The sequence below is a fragment of the Ammodytes marinus genome (genome assembly GCF_949987685.1).
Source record: "Ammodytes marinus genome assembly, chromosome: 15".
NCBI classification, from domain to species: domain Eukaryota; kingdom Metazoa; phylum Chordata; class Actinopteri; order Uranoscopiformes; family Ammodytidae; genus Ammodytes; species Ammodytes marinus.
In genome coordinates, this window is record NC_137219.1 from 22635995 (window position 1) to 22662245 (window position 26251).

The 26251-nt window shown below is 40.7% G+C and overlaps 1 protein-coding gene across 1 annotated transcript in view; it reads right to left on the reverse strand.

Moving 5' to 3' along the window:
• LOC307262039 (ALK tyrosine kinase receptor-like) overlaps window positions 1-26251 on the reverse strand; it is a gene marked incomplete at both ends in the record, with an annotated part of 348028 nt that overhangs the window by 16471 nt on the left and 305306 nt on the right. Inside the window, 6 exons of the mRNA XM_080042775.1 lie at window positions 5697-5795; window positions 6415-6582; window positions 9664-9805; window positions 10523-10633; window positions 21353-21500; window positions 23466-23631. Coding sequence (XP_079898901.1) covers window positions 5697-5795; window positions 6415-6582; window positions 9664-9805; window positions 10523-10633; window positions 21353-21500; window positions 23466-23631 — 834 coding nt within the window. The remainder of the gene's footprint in view (window positions 1-5696; window positions 5796-6414; window positions 6583-9663; window positions 9806-10522; window positions 10634-21352; window positions 21501-23465; window positions 23632-26251) is intronic.

Here is a 26251-nt window from a genome sequence, read left to right on the forward strand (position 1 = left end):
TTCAAGCAGTGAACTTTTTTTTTTATTCAGTCTGGTGTGTGACTTCCTAGGGTGATCAAACCATATGTGATGAATTATCTAGGTTGTTCATGTTATATAGAGGCCTGGGGGCTTCCGGATTTTCATTCTCGTCTCCCTTAAATTAAACAAAATTACGATTTCTATCTGAGGGTGTGTTAATCACTGAAACAATCTGCCTGTGGTCTTGGCTGAGACTAAATCGGCAGCAGGCTCTCTGCCCTTCACCACACTACTGTTCACACCACCATAAATCACTTTTAAAAGATTTTTATGACTCCATTACGTAATTTAGACTTAAAGAAATAAATTATCTTAATTGTAAAGTAAAGCAAGTGTGGACAAATCAGTCTAACATGAATAAGTGATGGTGCTGTCTCTGTGAAAGAAGCCTGCTCTGTTTAGTAAGCAAGGCAGAGGCGCTCATCTGCAGAATCTATTTTCTCTCATCATTCTGTTATCAGCTTTAAGTACAAATACATAAATCTAACCTAGAACCCTACAGAGGGTTCCAAAGGAGAATACAAATGTCTCCAGAGCAGATGTTGACTGGATACTGATGTGAAGCTGTGATACTCTGTATTGTGGATCTTTAGACACAGAGTGGAGCATTAAAGTGTGTTCCTGCCTTGCAACAGTTTATCATATAGCAAAGCAAGACCTTTAAGTAGACCTGTAATGATAAGTCATGTTTACACAATTAGTGATTTTCTTTGTTCAATGAGACATGCATGAACTTTTTTTTTATTTTCCTTTTCATACAAGTAGATCAATAGAGTTTCATTGAATCTCTCCTGGTCTCTATTACATGCATGTTTTCCTCTGTAACTATACCAGCATCAAGTGACAGTAATATGACTGGATGACTGTGTAGTCCAAACTGTATCATTCTTCCTCCACACTGGTTTGAAGAAGCCTGTATTCTGTGTTAACTTAATACAATGATTGTTGATCCTCTTTTAGGTTTTAAAATGGACTGGGCAGCAGCATGGTCCAGAATCCCCTGCTGCTTTTCTTCAAGCTGCAGAACCTGTCTGTTCAAGCTGAGGAGGAAACTACTGGTGTTACCTTTTCTGATTACAACTTTAATCCACAGTGCCCTCACACCTGACTTTTTTATTTTATGAAATTATAGATATTACATTATAATATTCCATCCTTCATACTGTGATAATGATTCAAACTTTCTGGTATTTCATTGGTTATAAATCATGTCACTTCTCTCTCTTCAGGCGTCAGATTTATTCAACACTGGTTTCTGGTCTTCTTTTGCAGAAATATACAAATTTCAATCATAAAAACTTAACAACTCTATACAATTCTAATGTTTATCTTCATTATTTTGTCATATAATATGTGATATTTATTGTATTTTACAATGAGGCTACAACAATGGAGGCATTTACAGAAGTTTATGGCCTGGCCAGCTCTACGGTTATGGCCTCATATGTTCTACAAATTGTCAACATGTCCCTTCAGACAGGTGTATTCACACAGGCCCTGAAAACAGCAGTCATCAAGCCACTCCTAAAAAAGAACAATCTAGATACATCACTCATGAAAAATTATAGGCCCATATCTAACCTACCATTTTTAAGTAAAATCATTGAAAAAGCTGTTTATCAACAACTAAATAACTACTTAGCAAAGAACAACTGCTTTGATGTTTTCCACCCAGGATTTCGACAACACCACAGCACTGAGTCTGCTCTGGTTAAGGTCCTCAATGACATCCATTTAAACACAGACAGTGGCAAAAGTTCTGTCTTAGTTTTACTGGATCTCAGTGCCGCTTTTGACACAGTTGACCACAGCATATTACTAGATCGACTAGCAAACTGGGTTGGACTTTCTGGAACTGTACTAAGCTGGTTTGAATCCTACTTAAAGGATAGAGACTACTATGTGTCAATAGGCAATTTCACATCTGAGCGGACAAATATTGAATGCGTAGTCCCCCAAGGTTCCATTCTTGGGCCTCTTCTGTTTAACATCTACGTGCTCCCACTAGCTCAGATTATGAATAAGAACAAATTATGCTACCATAATTATGCAGTAATTGTCTTTGGTGCCAAAGATGAACAATTAAAAGTCAGCGCACAGCTTACATCCGTTATGTTAGAAACCACACCCCAAGCCAGAAATCTTGGTGTTGTCGTAGACTCCGACTTGAATTTCAAGAAACACATTAAATCAATTAATAAATCGGCCTACTACCACATAAAAAACATATCAAGAATTAAAGGGCTTATGTCTCAGCAAGATTTAGAAAAACGTATCCATGCATTTATCTTTAGTAGACTTGACTACTGTAACAGTGTCCTTGCAGGCCTTCCAAAAAAATCTATCAGACAGCTTCAGCTAATTCAGAACGCTGCTGCTCGAGTCCTCACTAGGACCAAAAAAGTGGATCACATTACCCCAGTTCTGAGGTCTTTACACTGGCTTCCAGTCACTCAAAGAACTGATTTCAAAATACTGATGTTGGTTTATAAAGCACTAAATGGTTTAGGGCCAAAATACATTACTGATATGCTGATACGTTAGGAACTGTCTGGGACAGGTCTACTTACAGTCCCTAGAGTTAGGACTAAACAAGGAGAAGCAGCTTTTAGTTATTATGCACCAACAATCTGGAACAAACTCCCAGAAAACTTGAGGTCTGCTGCAACTCTCAGTTATTTTAAATCGAGTCTGAAGACTTTTTTGTTTCCATTTTAACCTGCAATTTGTATTGTATTTGCTTCTTTTATTCACTTTTAAATGTTTTATAATGTGTTTTATGTATTCTAATCTTGCCCCTGTAAAGCACTTTGAGTGGCCTTGTGTCTGAATTGTGCTATATAAATAAACTTGCCTTGCCTTATAGAGAATCTTAAGACAACATAAACTTCCTTTACATTTTGCTTTGAAAATAAATACAATAGCAGATGGACATTTAAATGTCCTTCTGTAATGAGTAACATTGGGGCTTTTAAGTTATATTTTTTAGTAAATTTACACAAAGCACATGGAAATTAGTCTTTTCGCATATTCCCTCTCTAGTTACCACACTTTGCAAGGCAAGGCAAGTTTATTTATATAGCACAATTCAGACACAAGGCCATTCGAAGTGCTTTACAGGGGCAAGATTTAAATACACAATACACATTAGAAAAGAGAATGAATAAAACATTTAAAAGCAAATGAATAACATTTAAATAAAATAAAAATAACAGGTTAAAATGGAAACAGAAAAGTCTTCAGACTTCATTTGCAAGGGGGTCAGAGCTCAGTCAGCCATAGTACAGCGACCTAGAGCAGTTTGGGTTAAGTGCCTTTCTCAAGGACACAATGGTAGGGATGGTGGGCCAGCCATAGAATGTAATACCAACCACCACTAGTTTTACTACTAACACCCTCCTGTCCGGTGCCGGGGATTGAACCAGCGAACTCATGGTTTCTTGTCGGGCCCCCTTCCTCTAGGCCATCCTAACAAACCTTTGTTGCAGCCACCCCCTCCCTCTGGAATGCCCTCCCCAGCCACATCCACAATGCCAACACTCTTCTGTCCTTCAAGACAGCCCCCAAAACTGACCTTTTCACTCTTGGTTTAAACTGTTTTCTTTCTTGTTTTGTATTTTTTGATTTAGCTGAAATTGTAAAAGCTTATTTGGCCATCTGGAAAAGGGATATACAAATCTGATGTATTATTATTGTTCATATTTTTATTAACTGCATAGACTACTGTGTCTTTTTCCTCTCCGAGAAAATGAAGTGAGGTCGATGACACATTGAGCAGTGCGGTTTTCTGAAAGCGGCACTGCCTCAGCAGACAGCATCAGCCCCATTAAAGCTCAATTGGAAAGAGATATCAGTCCGTTCTTTAGCACGTCCCAATGGAAGACTTGAAAAAGCACTTCAATTTATTTTCCTATTTCCATTTCTCTGTTACTGTAAAGATTTCATTTTCCTTTATTTATTCTCGAAAGATCAATTGAGGGTTACCCTCTTTTACAATGACGTCGAGACAGATACACAATATACAATGAGAATACACAACAAGCTTACAAAGAGACAACAACAATTAAAACGTTCAGATCAATTGAATAAAACAGAACAATAGCCTAATTAAAACAGTTACAAGTGGAGTGGGGCTGATTCAAAATAATAACTTTAAATTGGTTAACAGTTATGAGTGTATTTATTTTAATTTGATGTTGTAGGCTGATGTAGAGCAGAGTGAAGATGGAATCTAAGATGATGTATTGATGGTCAACAAGCTTATCGCTACAGCTTATATTTCCAATCAGGCTGTGTTTTTAGTACAAATGTACAAGACGATATAAAGCAGAGATGGTCAACAGGTCTACACTGAGTGGACTTATCACACAGTTCCTTTAAGTCTACCTGGAGGAGTTTTATTCAATAAGATATTGGGTGTGTTGTCTGTCAGACTGTGAAACACCAGACTCTCAGCTCTACGTGGCTTTAAATATCTGCTCCACATTTTTAAAATGTCCTTTTCTGATTTCACACAGCACAACAAATCATTCTTATCTGTCCGTACAGATCTTTTTCAGTTAAGAGCTGTGAAAGTGTGTACTTTAGCAAGCAAACCAGGTGTACCAAGACAAAAACTAATTTAAAATGTCAACAGCAAAAACTTTTTTGTCATCACCTGTGAAGCACAAACACATCTATCTATATACATTATAAAGCAAGACACTTCTGTCTGTCTGTCTGTCTGTGTGTATGTGGCTCGCCAATTTTTCTGACTGTTAGTCAGATCGGGCTGAGTTTCCAGATATGGCTTGCGTACGGCAAAAAGGTGTGCATCCTTGATTTCGAAGTTTTTTGGACCAAATATGTAGAAGTTATCATATTTATATCATGTTGGGGGCGAATACGTGCGCACACTGAAGGAGCACAGAGCATGAAGTAATCCCCGACTAAATCCCGCCTCCCTCTGATTTGATTGGCTGCTGTGACCAAAACTTGCATTGACGAGCGGGACACACAGCAGACACAGCCTGTTGTTCCTTCCTCATTCACTGCACCCAACTTTCCAAACTATTTTTTTTAAACCTTTCCACAGACATAAACAACTCCTCAAAGCTGTCCGCTTTAGTATTAAAGATCACACTTTACGCTATTTTCACTGTTATATAGTTAATGTAGTTTAACACTTCCGCGACAGTGATGCTAATTTCAGTTAGCGTGTCAATAGCGTTTCACATTTAAATTAGCAGTCTCGGATAGCTCTGCTACCGGTGAATGTAAAGACGATCGCTTCCAAAAAATGGTAAAACGAGCTACAGTCTATGTAAGATGCAAAAATCCCCTTAATTTTTGTTGCAAAAAAAATGCTGCTGCCTTCAAGCTGCAAATACCAATAAAAAAGTATTGAGGATTATATGGCGCAAAAATTATTAAAGCAAGACCAAAAGTGACATTGATGAGCAATGTGACAGCCATTTCAATGATTGTGTGACACTGCCTATGTGTAGGCTACATCTGTTTCTGTGTCCCACTTTCATAGAGGGGTAACATTTAAGCATGCATAGGCTGAGTTTGCTTCCTAGGGGCACTGCACTAGTTATACAAACACTACAAACATATCAGTCGCTGAACACAAATGTCTCAACCTCAGGTGTTGAGTGCTGACGAATGTATTACTACACACAGCCTAACGTTACCTTTGAGTGGATAGAGGAAGGGCTCTCCCTCTGGGCCGAGGAAGGACGTGCCATCGTCACCATCATGTTTGGGGTTGTTGTTTTTAGAAGTGTTACCGCCTAGAAACCAGGAGGGCAAACACAGTGTCAAAACCTCAGTGCCATCTTTATACTCATTAACACATGATTTGTTCTATGGGAATTACACTTCGTACAAGGAGACACAAGGTCCCATTTTAGCAATTAACACCAACTGTTTGGTCCCCTAAATACTGGTTTGTCTATTGTTTGTTTGTTGTACTCTTTTACTGTTGTTTTTCATATTGATGTATTGTGTTGGACCTTGTTAATTTAACACCAACCTGACAAAGGGAATACCTGTCTAAATGAAGCGCCGGCTATACTCTTGCATATTTACAAAAATGTTCATCAATATGCATATAGTCCCTATTTTAAATAAATATTTTGTCAGATTTCAAATATTTTGGTTGTGTGTTTGAATGATGCATGGTCTAATCCAGAGGGACTAACAGTTGATTGGGCAGTTCAGAGTAATAGAACATGCAGCTATTTCTGGGATTCAGCCTGATCCCTGATCTGTATTAGCTCTATCAACCTGTCACATTCAGTATAAAGCACATTTTGGCTCTACTACCAGACATATAGTTGGGTCATACCTGACAGCTCCTAGACAGTATATATATATTAAAGGTTTTTCCCAGAATGCTCCTGGACTCACCTCTGTAGCCTCCTCCTCCGCCCCCGGACATGCAGCCGCCCCCGCCGCCACCGAAGCCTCCGTGGGTCTGCCAGAACTTCTGACAGGCCTGCCCCCCCTGGCCCCCCAGCACCAGAGGCCTGCCACCCTGACTGACTGCAGCGCTGTCATTCCAACCTCCACCTCCACCTGTCACCAAAACACAACACAACGTACATGAGATGTGGAGTAATACACACACAGTAATGTGGGGTTTAAGTGTGAGTGACACAGGGAAAGGGAGGTAGACAGAGTGAATTATTAAGTGAATCGAACAATAAGATGCATGCATGTGTATTGCATGCATCCACACACTTGTACAGCTATACTTGTGACACTTTTTGACATAATGTATTCCCTAGCACTTTTCCTAACCATCAAAACCTTTGCAACACCAACGCACATTAACGCTAACCTTAACCTAATATATACTTGAACCTAGTCTTAATCCTCAAACAGCCCTTCAAAGGTCTGTCCCAAAGTGAGAACCGACCAAAATGTCCTCACTTTTATGGTCTAAAACTCAAATAGGTTCACCCACACACAAAGTAATAACTATATTCACACATACAGTATCTCACAAAAGTGAGTACACCCCCCACATTTCTTCACATTTTTCTTTATATCTTTCCATGGGACAACACTGAATAAATGACACTTTAATACAATGTAAAGTAGTCAGTGCACAGCTTGTATAACAGTGTACATTTACTGTCCCCTCAAAATAACTCGACACACAGCCATTAATGTCTAAACTGCTGGCAACAAAAGTGAGTACACCCCTTAGAAAAAATTTACAAATTGGGCCCAAAGTGTAAATATTTTGTGTGGCCACCATTATTTTCCAGCACTGCCTTAACCCTCTTGGGCATGTAGTTCACTAGAGCTTCACAGGTTGCAACTGGAACCCTCTTCCACCCATTTATGACAGCATCACAGAGCTGGTGGATATTAAAGACCTTGCGCTCCTCCACCTTCCGTTTGAGGATGCCCCAAAGATGCTCAATAGGGTTTAGGTCTGGAGACATGCTTGGCCAGGCCATAACCTTTACCCTCACCTTTTTTAGCAAGCCACTGGTCGTCTTGGAGGTGTGTTTGGGGTCGTTATCATGTTGCAATACCACCCTGCGGCCCAGTTTACGAAGGTTGAGTGCACATGGTCAGCATCGTACACAGAGGTTGGCTTTGGAAAATAGACGTATGAGTGCTGCCAGCATTGCTGAAGGGCTTGAAGGGATGGGGGGTCAACCTGTCAGTGCTCAGACCATACGCCGCACTCTGCATCATTAGAACATCATACTGGTCTGCATGGCTGTCATCCCAGAAGGAAGCCTATTCTAAAGATGATGCACAAGAAACCCCACAAAAAGTTTGCTGAAGACAAACAGACTACGGACATGGATTACTGCAACCATGTCCTGTGGTTTGATGAGACCAAAATACATTTATTTGGTTCAGATGGTGTTAAGAGTGTGGAGCGGCAACCAGGTGAGGAGTACAAAGACAAGTGTGTCTTGCCTAGAGTCAAGCATGGTGGTTGGAGTGTCATGGTCTGGGGCTGCATGAGTGCTGCCAGCACTGGGGATCTACAGTTCATTGAATTCTAACATGTACTGTGACATACTGAAGCAGAGCATGATCCCCTCCCTTCATAAACTGGGCCGCAGGGCAGTACTGCAACATGATAACGACGCCAAACACCCCTCCGAACGACCACTGGCTTGCTAAAGAAGCTGAGGGTAAAGGTTATGGACTGGCCAAGCATGTCTCCAGTCTTAAACCCTATTGAGCATCTTTGGGGCATCCTAAAACGGGAGATGGAGGAGCGCAAGGACTCTAATATCCACCAGCTCCTTGATGTCGTCATGAATGGGTAGAAGAGGGTTCCAGTTGCAACCTGTGAAGCTCTAGTGAACTACATGCCCAAGAGGGTTAAGGCAGTGCTAGAAAATAATGATGGCAAAACAAAATATTGACACTTTGGGCCCAATTTGGACATTTTTTCTTAGGGGTGTACTCACTTTTGTTGCCAGCAGTTTAGACATTAATGGCTGTGTGTCAAGTTATTTTGAGGGGACAGTAAATTTACACTGTTATACAAGCTGTACACTGACTACTTGACATTGTATCAAAGTGTCATTTATTCAGTGTTGTCGCATGGAAAGATATAATGAAATATTTGAAGAAATGTTAGGGGTGTACTCACTTTTGTGAGATACTGTATATAGCCTACAAAGCAATCCTCTATTAGTGATAAGGAGACTGACCACAAAAACAGAAAACATCTCTTAAAAGAAACCTGGAGTTGCAGCTACTAAAGTTTTAACTAATCCCTCCCATATTTCAGTCAATTTCATTTCTCCCTTTCCCTTGTCATCTTCCTCCTCTGGCGTCTGAGAGATACAAACAAATAGGAAACAGACACACCTCACACTACTAGCAACACATCTCCTCAGACGTGCTGAATATTTCATTTTTCATTTATAGAATTTCCTCAGAAATAAACCTGTGGCTTTGTGAGGACATACAAATCGATATCTTCTGTTTTCCTGGCTGTTCGTCAGCTCCGAGCATATGAATAATAGAAGCTGCAGTGAGCATGATGTAACACTACAATGATAGAACAGAGCATGAAGTTCTGCCGCTGCATTAACGGGGGACGAAGCTATGAATAATCATAATAATCATTTTGGCAGATACACAAACACTGGCACAGGGAGGTGGACCTATGAAACATATTAAAACAGAAGTGGATACCTTCAGGATATATGGATATGTTTACAAATTACAAGTAGACATGCTAATAAACATCCACAGCAGGCAATCTGAGATCATATTAGTTTGTGTGCACACAGAGGGAAACAGAACAGCTTTTTCCACCACAAAGTTCGGAACAATTAGCCTTATAAAGTCCTGTAATGTGTTATTAGCCATGTACCCTCACCTATTCACTCATTTCTTATCAAAGTGTCAATTTCTCCTACACATTACACAATTTATTTTGTCCCTGTATCAAACTCATACACAACTGCAGTCACACCCAATGCCTTCAATACATTTTGTCTCCACACATGCAACACACAATCAGCTGAACACACACACACACACACACACACACACACACACACACACACACACACACACACACACACACACACACACACACACACACACACACACACACACACACACACACACACACACACACACACAAAGCTCTGTGTAGTGTACCTGCAGCGTATGACTTCCCGTTGCGTCCCGGTTGGCTGAGGTCATAGTCCATCTGCTCCAGCTGGGTCTCTGATTGGCTGCTGTACCCCCGGCCCCCGCCCCCAGCAGCGATGATGAGCGGAATGTTGCCTCTTTTGTCCACCTGGGGTCATATTTGTTTAAAGTTAGATTTATGTAATTCAAATGCATAGTTTAACATTCTAGGAAATGTTCTTATTTGCTTTCTAGCTGAGATTTAACCATCTGATGTTTGTTTGGTAATTATGAAACAAAGGCAAAACAGCTAGCATGGCTCAGTCCAAAGGTCTGCCTACCAGCAGCCCTAAAGCAGTGTCAATGTGCCCATACCCTGGGCCAATAAACAGGCCAGCACATAAAATAAGCCAACAGACTGCTGGCTGTATTTGATGGATAGACATGAAAGTGGTAGTGATCTTCTCATCTAACTCTGTGTGAGAGGGCAACTCTGCTCTCTAGCCAAAATGTAAAACTGTTCTTTTAAAAAGGGAATACTTTGGGTTGTGGATGACTGGGCAGTTGGTCAGCTTATCTGTTCAGTGATGGGAGTAAAGACACCAACATAACCAGTGTCTCTGGGGATTTATTGCTTCATGATTCATTGATTAAATGAGCAGACTAAGATGATCTCAAGATTGTGAATGACTTGAAAGGTATGGGGAGCTGACAACATCCTGCATTATAGCATGTACTTTACAGTGGCAGAGAAACTGGGCTGCTTTTACACATGTGACATAATCTTTAGTATTATTCTTTACCATATGTTCTATCATATATACTGTACAAAGGGTATATTATATCTCCCTGTCCCTGAATGCATCATTCCATCAGCATACTTTACCTTGAACACATACGTAGCCCCGCCTCCTCCTCCTCCTCCTCCTTTCACTTGTGTTTTGTTGACCATGGGGCCGCTCTGTTCCTGGCAGATCTTATTCAGGATGCCGTTGGACTGCAGGGGGGGGAGAGAGAGAGAGAGAGAGAGAGAGAGAGAGAGAGAGAGAGAGAGAGAGAGATGTCAGTTCACAGACAAATTGCTTTGATGGACCCCAGCCTCTTTAATGGTGAGAAGATACCAAGCAGAAATATGGGAATTAACACAGGAGCTGAGAAGCAATCGGCTAATGTTCTCCTCATAAATACAATGAAGGCAGTTTTTAAGAGAAAATGTGTTGTTTACAAAAACTAAATTAAACCCACATCCACTGAATTCACCATCACTGTAAACCTTGAATATGTTGGATATGGATGAACAAGTTTTTTTTTTTAAAGACGACCCAAATTGAATATTTTGTCATCATGCTTTAAGTTGATTTATCATGTTAACCAATACAGACATCCTGTCAGTCAGTCTGCTGTCGTTACATTCTGTTAGAGCCTCTTCATAACAATGGAACTGGACGTTTTGTTGGCAAATGATGCGAGATGCCATAGCTGATGTCTATTGAATTAATGTGTCTGCCTTGTGTGTAATATGATTCAGAACTGGCTGGAGCCTGTTTTCAACCCTTAAGAGTGAAAGTGTATAGGTTTCTTGCCCTCAATCACAGACACAAACACACATACACTTATCGCTCCAGACTCCCGCATATGTCTGAACCATAGACTGTATGGTCTGAGGAGGGGGCGGGACTTGTGAGTGAGTTTGAGTGACAGGGAGAAGGAGTAAAGATGCTGTGCATTCAAATGTTGAGGCAGAGTCTAGCTCTCCTCCTCTGCCTCTCAGCCTGTTCCATCATTACAATTTCTTACTTGAAAGTTGAGAGTTTGTGTCTGAAAGGTGGGAAAAAAGACAGAAAGAGGGTGTGCATGTGCTTGAGAAAGTATGTACGTGTGTATGTCTGTGTGTATCTGTATGTATGTATGTGTGTGTGTGTGTGTGTGTGTGTGTGTGTGTGTGTGTGTGTGTGTGTGTGTGTGTGTGTGTGTGTGTGTCTGTGTGTGCAATACATGGTAGAAAGAAAAAGACACACAAAGAGTGGGAGATTTAATATTTGTCAGGACAAGGTGGTGGTGGTGGTGGAGGTATTAGTTCCCTCACCAGGGTGAATGCTAGGTGTGAGAAAGCACATATCACTTTCAGAGCAACCCTTTGCAGAGAGCTGCTGCCTCTCTTAGCTGTCAGAACTTGGGAGGAGATAAGAGGAACCTTAAACAACTTGGTCTCACATTGGAGTGCCCCAGTCCCTCTCTGCTGCCTGTGCTACCAGCACTTTAAAGGAAAAACATGTTACAAACTAATAAGTGTAAGACAGTGGTAGGGACCACATGCCTGCTAAGCTAGGCATGCGGGCGACCGTGGCTCAGGTGGTTAAGCTGGTTGGCCAATGATCCTAGGGTTGGCGGTTCGATCCCAGCCCGGCCACTTGTGTCATGGTCGTTGTGTCCCTGGGCAAGACACTTCACCCACCTTGCCTCGTGTGAATGTGTATGACTGCTGTATGTTTGAGGTGGTGGTCGGAGGGGCCGATGGCGCTGAATGGCAGCCTCGCTTCTGTCAGTCCGCCCCAGGGCAGCTGTGGCTACTATGGTAGTTTACCACCACCGGTATGACTGTGTGTGAATGAATGGAACCTGGAACCCTGTAAGCGCTTTGAGTCACATAGAATTAAAAGCGCTATATAAATCCAATCCATTATTATTATTATTATTATTATTATTATTATTATTACACAGTCTGCCTATTAAAAGCAAAAGCCACAAGACTCTACAGTCAACTTGAGTTGCCTAGTGTCCTTGTATGAACCAAGCAATACAAGAAGGGCTGCTTAATCAGCATCATCCCTTAAAGGCCTACTTCACCGGTCTGAGATCCTATGTAGTATAAATGTGCAAAAAAAATTAAAATCGGTTCATCCTAGCCTGAGAAAAGGCAGAAAGAGTGTTTTTTTTTAACCCTATATTTCTCTTTCTCGTGACATCACAGAAAGAGAAATATAGGGTTAAAAAAAACGTACTTTGTAAATACTAGTGCAGTGCCCGTAGGAAGGAGGTAAACAAAGAAATATATTAGACAGCACATTTGGCTGCTATCAGTGATGGTTAAGTTTACACTGTTGAAGGTTATTATCAGTAACTTAGCCTACTTTGTAGAAGTTGGCTACAGTATACAGTGCTGTGAAAAAGTATTTGCCCCCTTCCTGATTTCTTTTATTTTTTTATATTTGTCACACTTAAATGTTTCAGATCCTCAAACAAATTTTTATTTTAATCAAAGATAACCCGAGTAAATATCACATGCAGTTTTTAAATGATGATTTCATTTATTAAGTGTAAAAATCTATTCAACCGTACCTTGCCCTGTGTGAAAAAGTAATTGCCCCCCTTTAATAAATCAATCAATTGACCACATATTTTGGAATGTTGAGTTCAATTTAGTGACTACACCCAGGCCTGATTACTGCCAGACCTGTAGAATCTAGAAATCACTTAAATAGAACCTGTCTGACACAGTGAAGTTGACTAAAAGATCTCAAAAAGCAGCACATGATGCCACTATCAAAAGAAATTCAAGAACAGATGAGAAACAAAGTCATTGTTATCTATAAGTCTAGAAAGGATTACAAAGCCATTCTAAGGCTTTGGGACTCCAGCGAACCACAGTGAGAGCCATAATTTACGAATGGAGAAAACTTGGAACAGTGGAGAACCTTCCCAGGAGTGACCGGCCTTCCAAAATACCTCCAAGAGCTCATCGACGACTCATCCAGGAGCTAAGAAAAGAACCCAGACGAACATCTAAAGAACTGCAGGCCTCACTTGCCTCAGTTAAGATCAGTGTTCATGATTCCACCATAAGAAAGACACTTGGCAAAAATGGGATCCATGAGAGAGTGCCAAGGAGAAAGCTTCTGCTGACCAAAAAGAACACAAAGGCTTTTCTCACATTTGTCAAACAACATCTTGATGGTCCCAAAACCTTTGGATAAATATTCTATGGACTGACGAGTCAAAAGTGGAACTTTTTGGAAGGCCTGGTTCCTGTTAAATCTGGTGTGAAACTAACACAGCGTTCCACCATAAGAACATCATACCAACAGTCAAACATGGTGGTGGTGGTGTGATGGTCTGGGGCTGCTTTGCTGCTTCAGGACCTGGATAGCTTGCCATAATTGATGGAACTATGAATTCTGCTCTCTACCAGAACATCATGAAGGAGAATGTCCGGCCATCAGTTCATCAACTCAAGCTCAAGAGAACTTGGGTGATGCAGCAGGACAATGATCCCAAACACACCAGCAAGTCCACTTCTGAATGGCTCAGAAAAAACTAAATAAAATGTATGGAGTGGCTTAGTCAAAGTCTGGAGTTAAAACCGATTGAGATGCTGTGGCGTGACCTCAAACAGGCAGTTCATGCTTGAAAACCCTCCAAAATGGCCGAATTAAAACAATTCTGCAAAGAAGATAGGGACAACATTTCACCAGAGCGATGTAGAAGACTCATTGCCAGTGATCACAAACATTTGGTTGCAGTTGTTGCGGCCAAGGGTGGCACAACCAGTTATTAAGTTTAGGGGGCAAATACTTTTTCACATGGGTGTAATAGGTTCTGGTTAACTATTTACATTCAATAAAAAGAATGACAATTCAAAAGCTGTATTCTGATTTCAATAGAGTTGCCTTTGTCTTAAATTATAAATGTTTTGATGATCTGAAACAAATAAGTGTGACAAACAAGCAAAAACAGAAGAATTTAGGAAGGGGGCAAATACTTTTTCACAGCACTGTATAGTAGGGCAACATTCCTTAGTGTATTGTGTAAAGATAACCACAAACTAATTCCATGTGTTTTGTTAAGTAAAATGAAACACAAAATGTGATAATTAAGTGTTGAAGCCTAAGGAAGAATGGAGCTGTACAGGTGTTACCTATACAATCTGATATTAAGGTACCATGCAAACTGCCATCCATAATGCACAATGCACTCAAACTTACAATCAGTTGCCTATATAGTAAATGGCTGCACTGTGTATAAAAGGAGGCTATGCTGCACGGCATGACAACATTGTCAACCCCATTACCATTAATATTAGGTATTTGAAAGATAAGACTGAGTTTGGATAACTGTCAGTTAACTTGTCAGTAGTCAGCTGTGTGGGGGGGACTTGTGTGCATGCGCGGGCGTCGGCATGGGGGGGGGACTTGTGCGCGCGCGGGCTTTCAGTTTAGATTTTAAACGGATATAAAACATTTAGTGGAAGCATCCGAGGCCGTGCTGTGAATTAACGTGTCATAGCAGTCAGCTGTGTGTGTGGGACGTGGGCGCGCGCTCTGTCTTTCGGTTTAACTTTTTAACGGATATAAAACATGTTGTGGAAGCATCCGAGCCCGTGCTGTATTATTACAGTGAAAATAGCGTTAAGTGCTGTCTTTACCACTAAAGCGGACAGGCGGAGCAGGTGAGGAGTTGTTGAGGAAGTAGGCTGTGTCGGTCTGCTGTGTGTGTGTGTGTGTGTGTGTGTGGCGCTCGTCAGAGGGAGGCGGGGTTTATTCGGAGATTACTTCATGCTCCGTGCTCACGGTGCTCTGTGGCCTTCAGTGTGCGCACGTACTTTTAAAAACTTCACAATGAAGGATGAAGGATGCACACCTTCGTACTTCTAAAAACTTCACAATGAAGTATGCACACGTGCTGTGCGCAAGCGATATCCAGAAGCTAATGCCGATCTGACTCAAACTCAGAGAGATATGCGAGCCACAAAATTACAGACACTTCAGGTCACGTGATGCTTCCTTGCTTTATAGATAGATTACTGTGATGTCACAGTAATATTTACAAAGTAAGTTTTTTTTAACCCTATATTTCTCTTTCTGTGATGTCACGAGAAAGAGAAATATAGGGTTAAAAAAACACTCTGTCTGCCTTTTCTCAGGCTAGGATGAACCGATTTCAATTTTTTTCGCACATTTATACTACATAGGATCTCAGAATTCAATACACCTTCATATTCAAACCGGTGAAGTAGGCCTTTAACTATTATTTTCATGTTAATATATACATGACACATGTAGGCAAAGGGAGAAGGAACTGGTCTGGAGACAGAGAGGGACACTTCTAGAGAAACAAGAGGCGCCAGTTCTTTTCCTGTAATGTATGCTCTGGTTCATAAAGGTTTCCTCTTATGTAACACAGTGAATGGCATGGCATTGTCTTAAATCACTAATTGTAGTTTCCCTGTGTCTCTTGAATAAGCCGCAGTAGCACTGAGTTGATAGCTGACTAGCGGCTGATATGCTGCACTGCACCAGCAAGAGGTGGCGGCGTAGTAATACATGGCCACACTACGCTTGAAAAAAAGTGCAAATATAAATGGCTGTCTTTCAGCAATGTAAAGATGTAATAAAGTCCTACATTTAGCGTACAATTTAACGGATATTTACTTTTTAATTTAAGCATGTATATAAGTGTGGACTTTTTTTTTCTGGCCCCCTCTGCAACAGCACAATGCTGACTACTGTTACAGCAATGTCTCTCCCACACTCCTTAAAGAGACTGCGCTGATAGCCATCTCCATACGGTAACAGACTAACTATGCCTAAGTACCTCATACAACCCCACTTAAAAAATAATGAACTATCCCTTGAAGGTACTTCAAAAAGATAAGTGCTCCAACCATTTAATTAATTAAGCTGAACATGAGTGAGAGTGACACATTACATAGAAGATACTTCTGAGCCGACATACTGTATCTGTCTTTCCATGACATGCTCATTTCTTAAAGTAAGAACTAGCAGCCCCTAATTAATATTGCAACAACCAAATGTTTAAATAGTGGATAAGTGATGTTTCCATTGGTGACTAGACGGATTGCCAGGATTTTAGTGTTGTAAACTGCAGTGAGAAAGCAAGCTGCTCTGCTGCCAGTGAAGCAACTCTAGAGCATAATGGATGACAGACACCCCTGGCAAAACAACACAAGTAAGCCTGAGGGAGACGATGGGGGAGATCACTGTGAGCTTCTATCACACATACAAACAATGGTTGGTTTCCATAAAGTGTAACAGTTTAGACTATCATGGGGATCTGTACTGAGGTCCAAGGACAACAGTGTGAATTTCATAGTTCATACAATTAGTAAAGAAGTAAGCTGAAATATCAAGGAATGCATTACTTGGCAGCACCAATCAAAGTGTGAAGGGCACACTCAGTAATGACAGTTTGAACAAATAATGTTTTTTAAGCACATACATTATTTGACTATTCACATTCATTATTCTAATTTTAGAAACCTCATTTTAGATCTAAATTTATATGCTTAAAAACCCAGCCACAAAGTACATCAAAGATTTCGCCCTAAGAAATATTCTGAGATTAATCAGGTACATTTCTTCAAAAGCCATAGTCTTCAGATCATTTTTTTCAAAGACGAAACAGTACTTTGTACTTCAATGTCTGGTACATTCCCCTTTGGCTGAGGAGATATATGCACTTCTTGTTGGGCATGCAAAACTCTTGATACCGTTTCCCTGTAAATCACCCGTCCAGTGTTGTCCTTGAGAGAGAAAATCAGAAACCCAAATGGGAAAAATTAATATATAATATTAATTTGATTCCATGTCCTCTAGATTTGCACTATAATAGACAGAATACCATTATCTACGAAGATGACCTAGAGACAGGGCTGTACGCTTATTTTTTTAGGTGGTAGCACTGGTGCTAGCAAGCAAAAAGAATCAGTAGCACAAAAATAAATTCAGTAGCACACAAAGTCTGATCGAAAACTTGCATAACCTTAACCCATGCATTTCGCTCTAATTACCTTTTAGCCTGTCATCTTGGTCTCATTTGAAATTCTCAATTAATGCCATATCCTAGTGTGTGCAGTAATAATTGTAGAAAAATTAATAGGGGTGCACTGATTGTAATTTAGACAAAATAATCTAACCTGCCAATTGCAATTTTTTGCTGATTCAGAATTATTTCTCCCCATAAAATTGATATCTATATATGTTTTGTATATAGGGGAAGGTGGGGTGATTTGTGCAACTTTTTACTCAAAGTGATTTTAAAGTGAGGCCTTGACAGTTATGTCTCCAACTCAAATATGTACATATATTTCAGGATGTTGTGCATCCCTGGCAATAAAAACTTTGGATCTGGAATAAACTGTTTAAGAAATATAGCTTTCGGAAAAAAAGTTGTCTTGTCGCACAAATCACCCCATCTTTCTGGCCATCTGAACTCTCATCAGTGGTGTCGTTAAGTGGAATTGAGATGTCACTCTCTTCTGAGCTACTGTAGACAATCACTTTCTTTTGGTGACCAGCGTATACAGCCATGCCACTGGCACAACTCTCAGAAATGTACTTTGCACTAGTTGCTCCGTGCTTGTGGAACCAACTGCCACCTGACAAATGTGATTCCCCCTACATGTCTGCCTTTAAATCAAGGCTCAAAACCCATATGTACACCCTGGTGTTTCCTCCCCATTAACCTCTGCACTACTTACTTACCTCTGCACTACTATCTGTGTTTATGTGGATGTATGGGCTTTACGTCTTTTATTTTGGTTATTGTTATTTTACCTTCATTGTTTACCTACTGAATGCACTATGTACAGCACTTTGGACAGTGCAAACTGTCATAAATGTGCTTTTATAAATACATTTTACTTACTTACTTACTTATAACTCACCCAGGCCCTTGCGCACAAATCACCCTATCCCCAGAATTTTGGATAATAGGCATGATGCAGCAATTTAGGGTTGACATTGTGCTAACTATATAGACTCAAAATGTAGCATACCAAAGCACTAAAACATGTGTCAAATGTTTTCAAACGTGTCTATAATTGTTCAGACACAATAATCAAAAAACCTTGATCATGGAAATTTTACTTTGAAAGGCAAAACACAGTTTTTTGAGCTTAAATGTGCTTATATCTTATTCCTTGTGTCTCCCTTCTTTACAGGATGAGTCAAATGGATGGCTCTTCTTAAATATGTGGTCACATTTCCAATTTCTTCCACGGTTTTCTAGAAACAAGGGGTTTTGCAACTTCCAAAATGCACAAATCACCCCACCTTCCCCTACATATCATTATTATATTCATAATAATATTTTTTTTTGGTAAATGTCCTTCTGTTAATTAAAACCTAACTTTAAAACATATAGCCTATTAAATAAATAAGTATACATATTGGTACAATCTAGGATAAGTTAAATAGGTTGTTGTGAATGTGTTGGGAGTAGTTCTTCAGTGGCTTATCAGTTATTTCAAACTTTGTTTACATAGACTACTGTTGTTGACTGCTCTCTGCAGCTGAAGCAGTTGATTTTCAAGCTAGCGCACTGCAGGGCTGTAAAGCGCGAACTTCCTGTTCTTACCGGCTTCAAAAAGGTCAACTCACGTTTGGCTAGTAACAGGCTTTTAATGTGAAGGCGCACAGGAAATGTTCTGCTTGCACACGCGCTAACTTAACTGCGTGCCGTCTCCTTCCGGTTATTACCGTTGGTGAAGTGTATCAGACGCTAGAATCGCCGCACAACAAGCACAGGTCCCGAGCACACATCTTTCACCAGCCAAAGTGGAGGGTGGACTCAATAACTTACTCGCCTAAGACTACATTTACCCGAATTTGGAGAGTGTTAATGTAGAGCCCTCTAAGCAGTGTTGTGCAGAGCTCCTCTGTGTCTCAAACAGACAGCATCTGCTCATTAGCACTCGTGCGAGTGGACTAGTATTCATCATCGCACGTGATCAATTTCAGTAGCAAATGCGATCAAAACTGTTGCACTGTACAGCCCTGCCTAGAGACCTTATTTCCATGCAGACAATGAAACATTGCATATAAAACAGTGATGCCAGCCTACTATCACAGGCAGAGCACACGGTCACACTAAGCCAGACAACAAGAGCCTCAGACTCTGAGCAACAACTCACAGTAGCTTTTCTGCTATTTTCTTTCTTACTGTATATATATATGTAATATACAACTTATAAACTGTTTAGAATAGATGCGTACACAGTTCTTGCTCTTTTTTTTTAGATATTTTTTTTGCATTTTTATGCTTTATTGATAGTGTAGAGAGAGTTGAAATGGGGCAGAGAGGGAAGTGACATGCAGAGAACGACCGCAGGCTGGAATCGAACCCGGGTCCACTGCTGGCCGAGGCCCATGGGGGGGATGCCCTACCAACTGAGCTAAGGGCGCCCCCGCAGTTCTCACTCTTCAATACAAAAATGGATGACTTAATGTGATTTCAGTGTGATTTTATGAGGGCCTATAAAAGAAAATCATGTGTGACTCCTAATTCAGAAAGTTCAATCATTGTAGCATTTACAGCTAAATTCATTATAGTACTGCAACTCATTCCTATATTTATTTTGCCTTTATAACCTTCAGTAGGGTTTGGACAATATATGACATTAACACCAAGCCCCAACCACAGCGAAGTCTGCCGGCATCCAATGCACAAGTGACAAAAATTGCAGTTCACCGAGTGGCCACTAAGGGCAGGTTTCAAAACAGAGCAAGTGAGTGACAACTAGGCGCCCGTTTGCCCTCACTTTGCCTCGAAGGTATACCTCAGGTAGATGGGTGTATCTCCCTCCAGCCAACATCACATCAATGCCCTTTTTCGGTAAGAGGAAATGAGGTGCAGTAAAAAGCTGACAAGATGGTGAGGCACATAGGCCAGGACGATTGGATGCAGTTGGAATAACTGAGGTCAGCCCGGATGCTACATCCATTTTACATACTATCTATGATTATCACGGCTCACTTTAAAAACACTCACAATATGTTGATCGTTGTAAATTTCCATTATTGCAATGATCGTGAATATTTTCTTGAGTGGCTCTAGCTTGCCATTGTCGGTATTATGTCGATTTCCTAATTGTTTTTTTAATTGCAACAAGAGGGAGCTCACATCTTCCCATCCATTTTGGTGGAGGGGACTTCTTCATAAGAGTCTGGTTGCCTCTTGGAGCAATATTACGCTATCCCTCACAAAACAAATATAACCTGAGAAATAACAAAATGCTTGTGTACTGATGGGCACGCAGTGGAACAGAAATCCAGATCACTCAACTATTCCCATCAGAGCTTTTCTGCCCCTTATGGAATTGGTGCACTAGTTTTTCCTCTAACCCGTATCATTCATTTTTCCATAGCCAAAAAGTAACAGTTCAAATCACGAAATAAATATTTGAGTTTGGCCTATAATCCATCTGCTCATTCTATGTAGCATTTTCAAAATGTCTGTTGCATATAAAATTAATATAGGTGTTTATTTATTCATCTACCACAACAACAACAAATGTAACTTTGATCAGTTCTTAGGCTTTATGCATGTAGAAATGATTTCCATTGGGCTTCTATGTCAATTCTGCTCTCTGTGGCTGCTGAGGTCCGTTCTGCTCAGCTGCACTACACTCTCATGTTACTGTTAAATCCTTTTTATGTTGTACTAAAACATGCTCAAAGTAGTACAGTTCAACTGTATGCCACAATACAAGTTGTACTTTTTTTGTCTTTTTCCATTTTCATTTAAGGATAATTAGGAAAAATTTGATTATATTGTGTATCGCAATAATTCTGTCCAGGATAAACGTGACTTGATAATTTAATTTCGTCCCATGCCTAGACTGTAGTTTCTAAGGGACCTAAGCATCTATCCACAGCCTGACAGCTTACTGAACTACAAGAAAGTGTAAAGGACTTACATTGGGGCATGCGTCCTCCCCTTTCTGTCCCACCAGGATATACAGCAGGTCTCCCTTTCTCAGCAGGAAGTCTCCTGTGATGTAGACACCATGTGACCTGCTCATGGCCAATACGCTGCGACCGCCAGCTGCTCCGTAGGCTGTGATCCTGTGGTTTCAAAGAAACACAAACAAACATACAGAGAAAATTATTCAGCAGGATCATTTAAAGCTATAGCGCCTAACCTTTTCATATAAATGATTGTCCGTTATATTCAAGCCACTGGCAAATGAGTTCACGCAGAGTTGATTTAGCCTCCACAAAACTCTCTCTGTATTTATCAGAATGGCAGCGTTTATGAACTGGTGTTGCCCCCCGACACTATCACAGGACCTCAGAAAAATTGGCGTGTAGATGTGCTGACAGTGTTGTTGTATTTACTCAAAATTCCTCATGGGGGCAACATAAGTTACGCATTATAGCTTAAATGATACAGGAATTTAATTTTTGGAGGAATGTTTCATGTTTCCATTTGGATTCTGGTATGTTTCTTGGCAGAGGTAAGGAGGTTTGTGTTGCTTATTATAAGCAGAGCTGTTGATGTTTATCAAGTAGAACCAGAGGCTGATAAACACTCTTTGTGTATTCCACCTGCAATTTCGAGTGCAAAAAAATCTGAAGCCCACACACATACACAAACCCATACACGGTGCATGGCCAAAGAAACAGACACACACATATTCACACATTTTAAGCATAATACACTTATTTCAAATGCTCCAGTTTTCTTGCCAGAAAAAAAAGCCTGATTGTTTTTTGGGAGCGCTTGGATATTTGTCTCCCCCAGGGATGTGATTGGTGGGAAGAGAGAGAGAAGGATGCCCGGTGCTCAGTAGCTACCTCAGCTGTTTGCTTAATGACTTGTGGGAGATGCAGAACACATATTCATCTCTATGGCCATCTGTCAGCTTCATTTACATGCTTTGCCAGCTAAACCAGGATGCATCAAGACCACCATTTTGGAGATTGTGTAGATACAGAAGGTTTATAATTATTTTTTATTTTCTTTACTGGGAGACATGTTTGCTTACAGCAATGTTTTTGTTGGAATTGTTCGTATCAAGTCCCAGTTAAACACCTCATGTTGTCATAAATGCTCACAAGAGGAATATTGATCCCTGCACATGGTACAGGGTATCACAGCAATACTCCTTAAGCAGTACACAGTTTGAGGTCAAGGGGCTGAGACTGATTATAAAGCTATATTGAAGCCACCATCTTTGTATTGGAGGTAGGTGAGTTTGGGGATTTTGGAGTCTGGTTTATAGGGACTCATGTAATTTAGCTGCCTCTACTCCAGCCTCTGCTTCCTCCTGCAGTAAGCTGATAGTGATAGTTCTCTGCTCGCATGTGGAAGATTGATGCACTACTTATATACAGAGGAGTAAAGAGGCGCGAGAGAAATGGTGCATCGTTGTGTCAAATGTGCGTTGCACAGAGTGTGCTGATGCTTACAGACGTAGTCCAATCATTTTTTTATTTAACACCTATATTATTGCCTCACTATCTGGTTCAAGAAAAGGTGACATAAACCATTCCTTTACCTGTTTGTGCATTAATGCAGAGGAAATGGGCAAATGTTGCTCATCACTAGTTAGCTTAGCTCAAATTAGCATTAGCCTGCCCCTGCTGACAGTCAGAATATAAACTGTACAACATCACTGAACAGTCCTGCGTGCTTGTTGTAACCGGTTGTAGCTTGTTTATTTAGCACGTTATGTTGCTCTCTACATGTTTTGCACTTTGTCATTTTAGAATCAATTACATACTGGGATGAAAGCATGTCCTCTTTAAAAACGCAGATGAATGGATTCTGTTGCCTTGTTCTGAACCAGAGTGAGGCTACAAGCTAAAAATATTTGTATCTATTTGAACTATACCTTAAAGAAAGAGAGGATAAGTGTGCTTTGTATTCTGATTGTATTTTATTTTTCCCACAGATTGGCCCCACAATCCACTGAGACCCTAAGATATACAATTGTCACAGGCTGGGTGTTGTGTGTGAAAATATGTTAATGTCTGTAATGTAATGATTGTGTGATCTTAGGCTTTATATTCTGGCAGCATACCTACCTGTAGTTGCCAGTTTCCTGGATCCGCCATGTCTGAATGCCTTTGAAGGGCCCTCGGGTGCCCACTGACACGTTGACGTTGCTGTTCCTGTAGGAGTTGAGGCACTGAGTGGGAGTAGGGCCTTCGGGGCCCGCGGCCCCACAGGTATGAAAGATCCATTTTTTAGCTGCACATGAAGAAAGAGAGAGAATCATATGTAGCACTTTACAGAGCACACAGCGGTAGAAACATGTGTTCTGTATTCAATCAAATGCACTTAAAGAGGGTATATGCGAATTCAGTGTGTACTACATACTTATATTTGTCTCACGTCCATTCCACTTCAACAATCCCCACCGCTCCACTTACACATAAACACAACCCAAATGTACAGACATGAAGAAAATGATTACATAGTGGGAAGGCAAGCTCCAAAATGGAAGACACTCCTGAGATGCTGCTATCGTCATATTCACGACAGCAGTAGGGGCAAAGTGTCAGGATCACAGGTGACAAACATTCCTCCTCTTTTCTGTGTAATCCCATGTGAGGTGCTAATAGCAGTTATTTTGGCTGTAATTAGCACCAGATTAGTTTTGTCAGATTGAAATGGAAGGATTTAACGCTGCAGCCCTAAATCCTAATTTAAGGCTTTTGAACACAGAGCAGTGGAGAACACACCGGGGAGCGAAGCACCTCTCTCTCTCTCTTTCTTTCTTTCTTTCTTTCTTTCTTTCTTTCTTTCTTTCTTTCTTTCTTTCTCTCAGTCTCACTCTATCTCTCTCCTCCCTCTATCCGCCCAGCTGTGAACTCTCAGAGACTACTTATCATTCATTTCAGGCTGGCAGGCTGCAAATCTAAGTTCTAACACTAGCTAAAGTCAATGTCATCCCCGCAACAGAACAACTCACATGATGAGCTTTGGAAAGGTTAGCTCAATGTAATGGTAACACTGACATTTACAGAACAGGTTTTTTTCCAAATTATGAAAGGACCTCTCACCACAATTCTACCAACTGTAGGAAATTGGCATGTTTTAAATATGTCCGCACCTGTGCATCTGTAACACCAATGAACAACACATTGAGAATGATCATAATTTTGTTATCAGTTATTTACAGCTAAGTTATTGATATAATTCGCTTTAACAGAAAAATAAGTAGTGTGTTTGAGGGATGTTATAATTTTTAAGCTACAAAAAACCTCCCAAGCGCCATTTTCTGCCGCTGCTAGAGCAGATGATGAACAGTAGTAGTCTGATCTTTATTATTGGATTGGTCCAAGGGCACACAGTCAGTGATCCGACATCATTACATTACTTCATAGTGAAAGCCACTCTGCCTCTCCACAAACTCTCTTTTGAGTTTGGTAAAATGTTTCCTTCAGAAACAATTTCAAGCAAGCCAATACTTTTAAAAACACTTTAAACCCCCACTATGGTAATAGAAGGATTTGGAGTTTAGCCGTATCTTAGTTAATGCACTGTCTGCTACTGTAAGAATAAACACTGTTGTTGGAGTTGTGTCTGGCTCCATTACAGTAGGAGTATTGATCACTCAAGTCAGTATTTTCAACAACCAACAAGGTAAAAAGAGTTAAGACCACTGGAAATATATCCACCAGTGGAACATTACTTAATATACATAAACTGTTAATAGGTTATTCTCAGATGTAAATCACTTAAAGCTGGGGTATATGATTTCTGATTGGTCAAAGTTAACATGAGCTGTACACTTTGACCAATCAGAGCGAGGCTCGGATTATCTGTTCTTATTGGCTGTTGGGACTGTCATTTCACTTCGGCACAACTTTGTTGGTGTAGAGCGTGTCAGGGAGGGACCAAAGTGAACAAGTGGAGCGGTTGAGGTATTTGGATTCGAATCTCTATCCCAACTGCCATTTTCTCCCCAAATCCTCCACCCCAGCTTTAAGGTAAAGAGAAAGGAGGGAAGGTAAAGAGCTGAATGTTAAATCTTAATTAAGTTGTTCTGGACAAGTGAATAAGCTATCTGAGATGAGTGAGATCCTTGGTATGAAGGGTGAGTTTGACTGTTTGAAATCAGAGCTGCTGGTGTTGGAGATAGCACAGTCTTCTGTTAAGTTTCTCTTTCCCATCTCCCTGAGGTGTGCTTGCTTTCACACTCTAAACCCAGCTGATCGATCCTGTTGATCCATCAATGTGAGTTCTTCTTATGAGCACATACACACTGACGATCACACAAACACAAACTATTGCACCGCCCAAGTGGCGTAATGAGCCATTCAGTGATTAGCACTTGGCAGTACCAACAAAAACAAGATGTGCTCTCACAGATGATTGTCTCAATCTCTAATAGGCAGTGTTCAAACTCATCCAGCCCTCAGACCTGTCAAACACGCACACACACACACAAACACAAACACACACACACACACACCCACACCCACACACACACAATGCCAATCTCCTTTCTCTCTGAACCTTGCCAACGGTGGCATGCCATCATCATAGCAAACATTGGCCTCCTTCAAAGAAAGGGGCATTGCTATAATCTGTCATCAGGGAGAGTCAAAAATAGAGAGAGAGAAAGACAAAGTTTTATACAAACTAAAATATTTGATTGGATTGTAACACAGATGGCAAAGCTCCCGGCAGTCTTTATCTATAATGCGATTGAGAGGGCGCATTATGTAAAAATATTCATCCGCCAACAAATGTAGACCCTTCGGTCGAGCGCGTGTGGCCCAACATTTTTAACCACGCACCCTATAGGCGTGGAAAGCACGTGTGATCCCCTTCTATCTCACCATTTCACTCTGCACTCTCT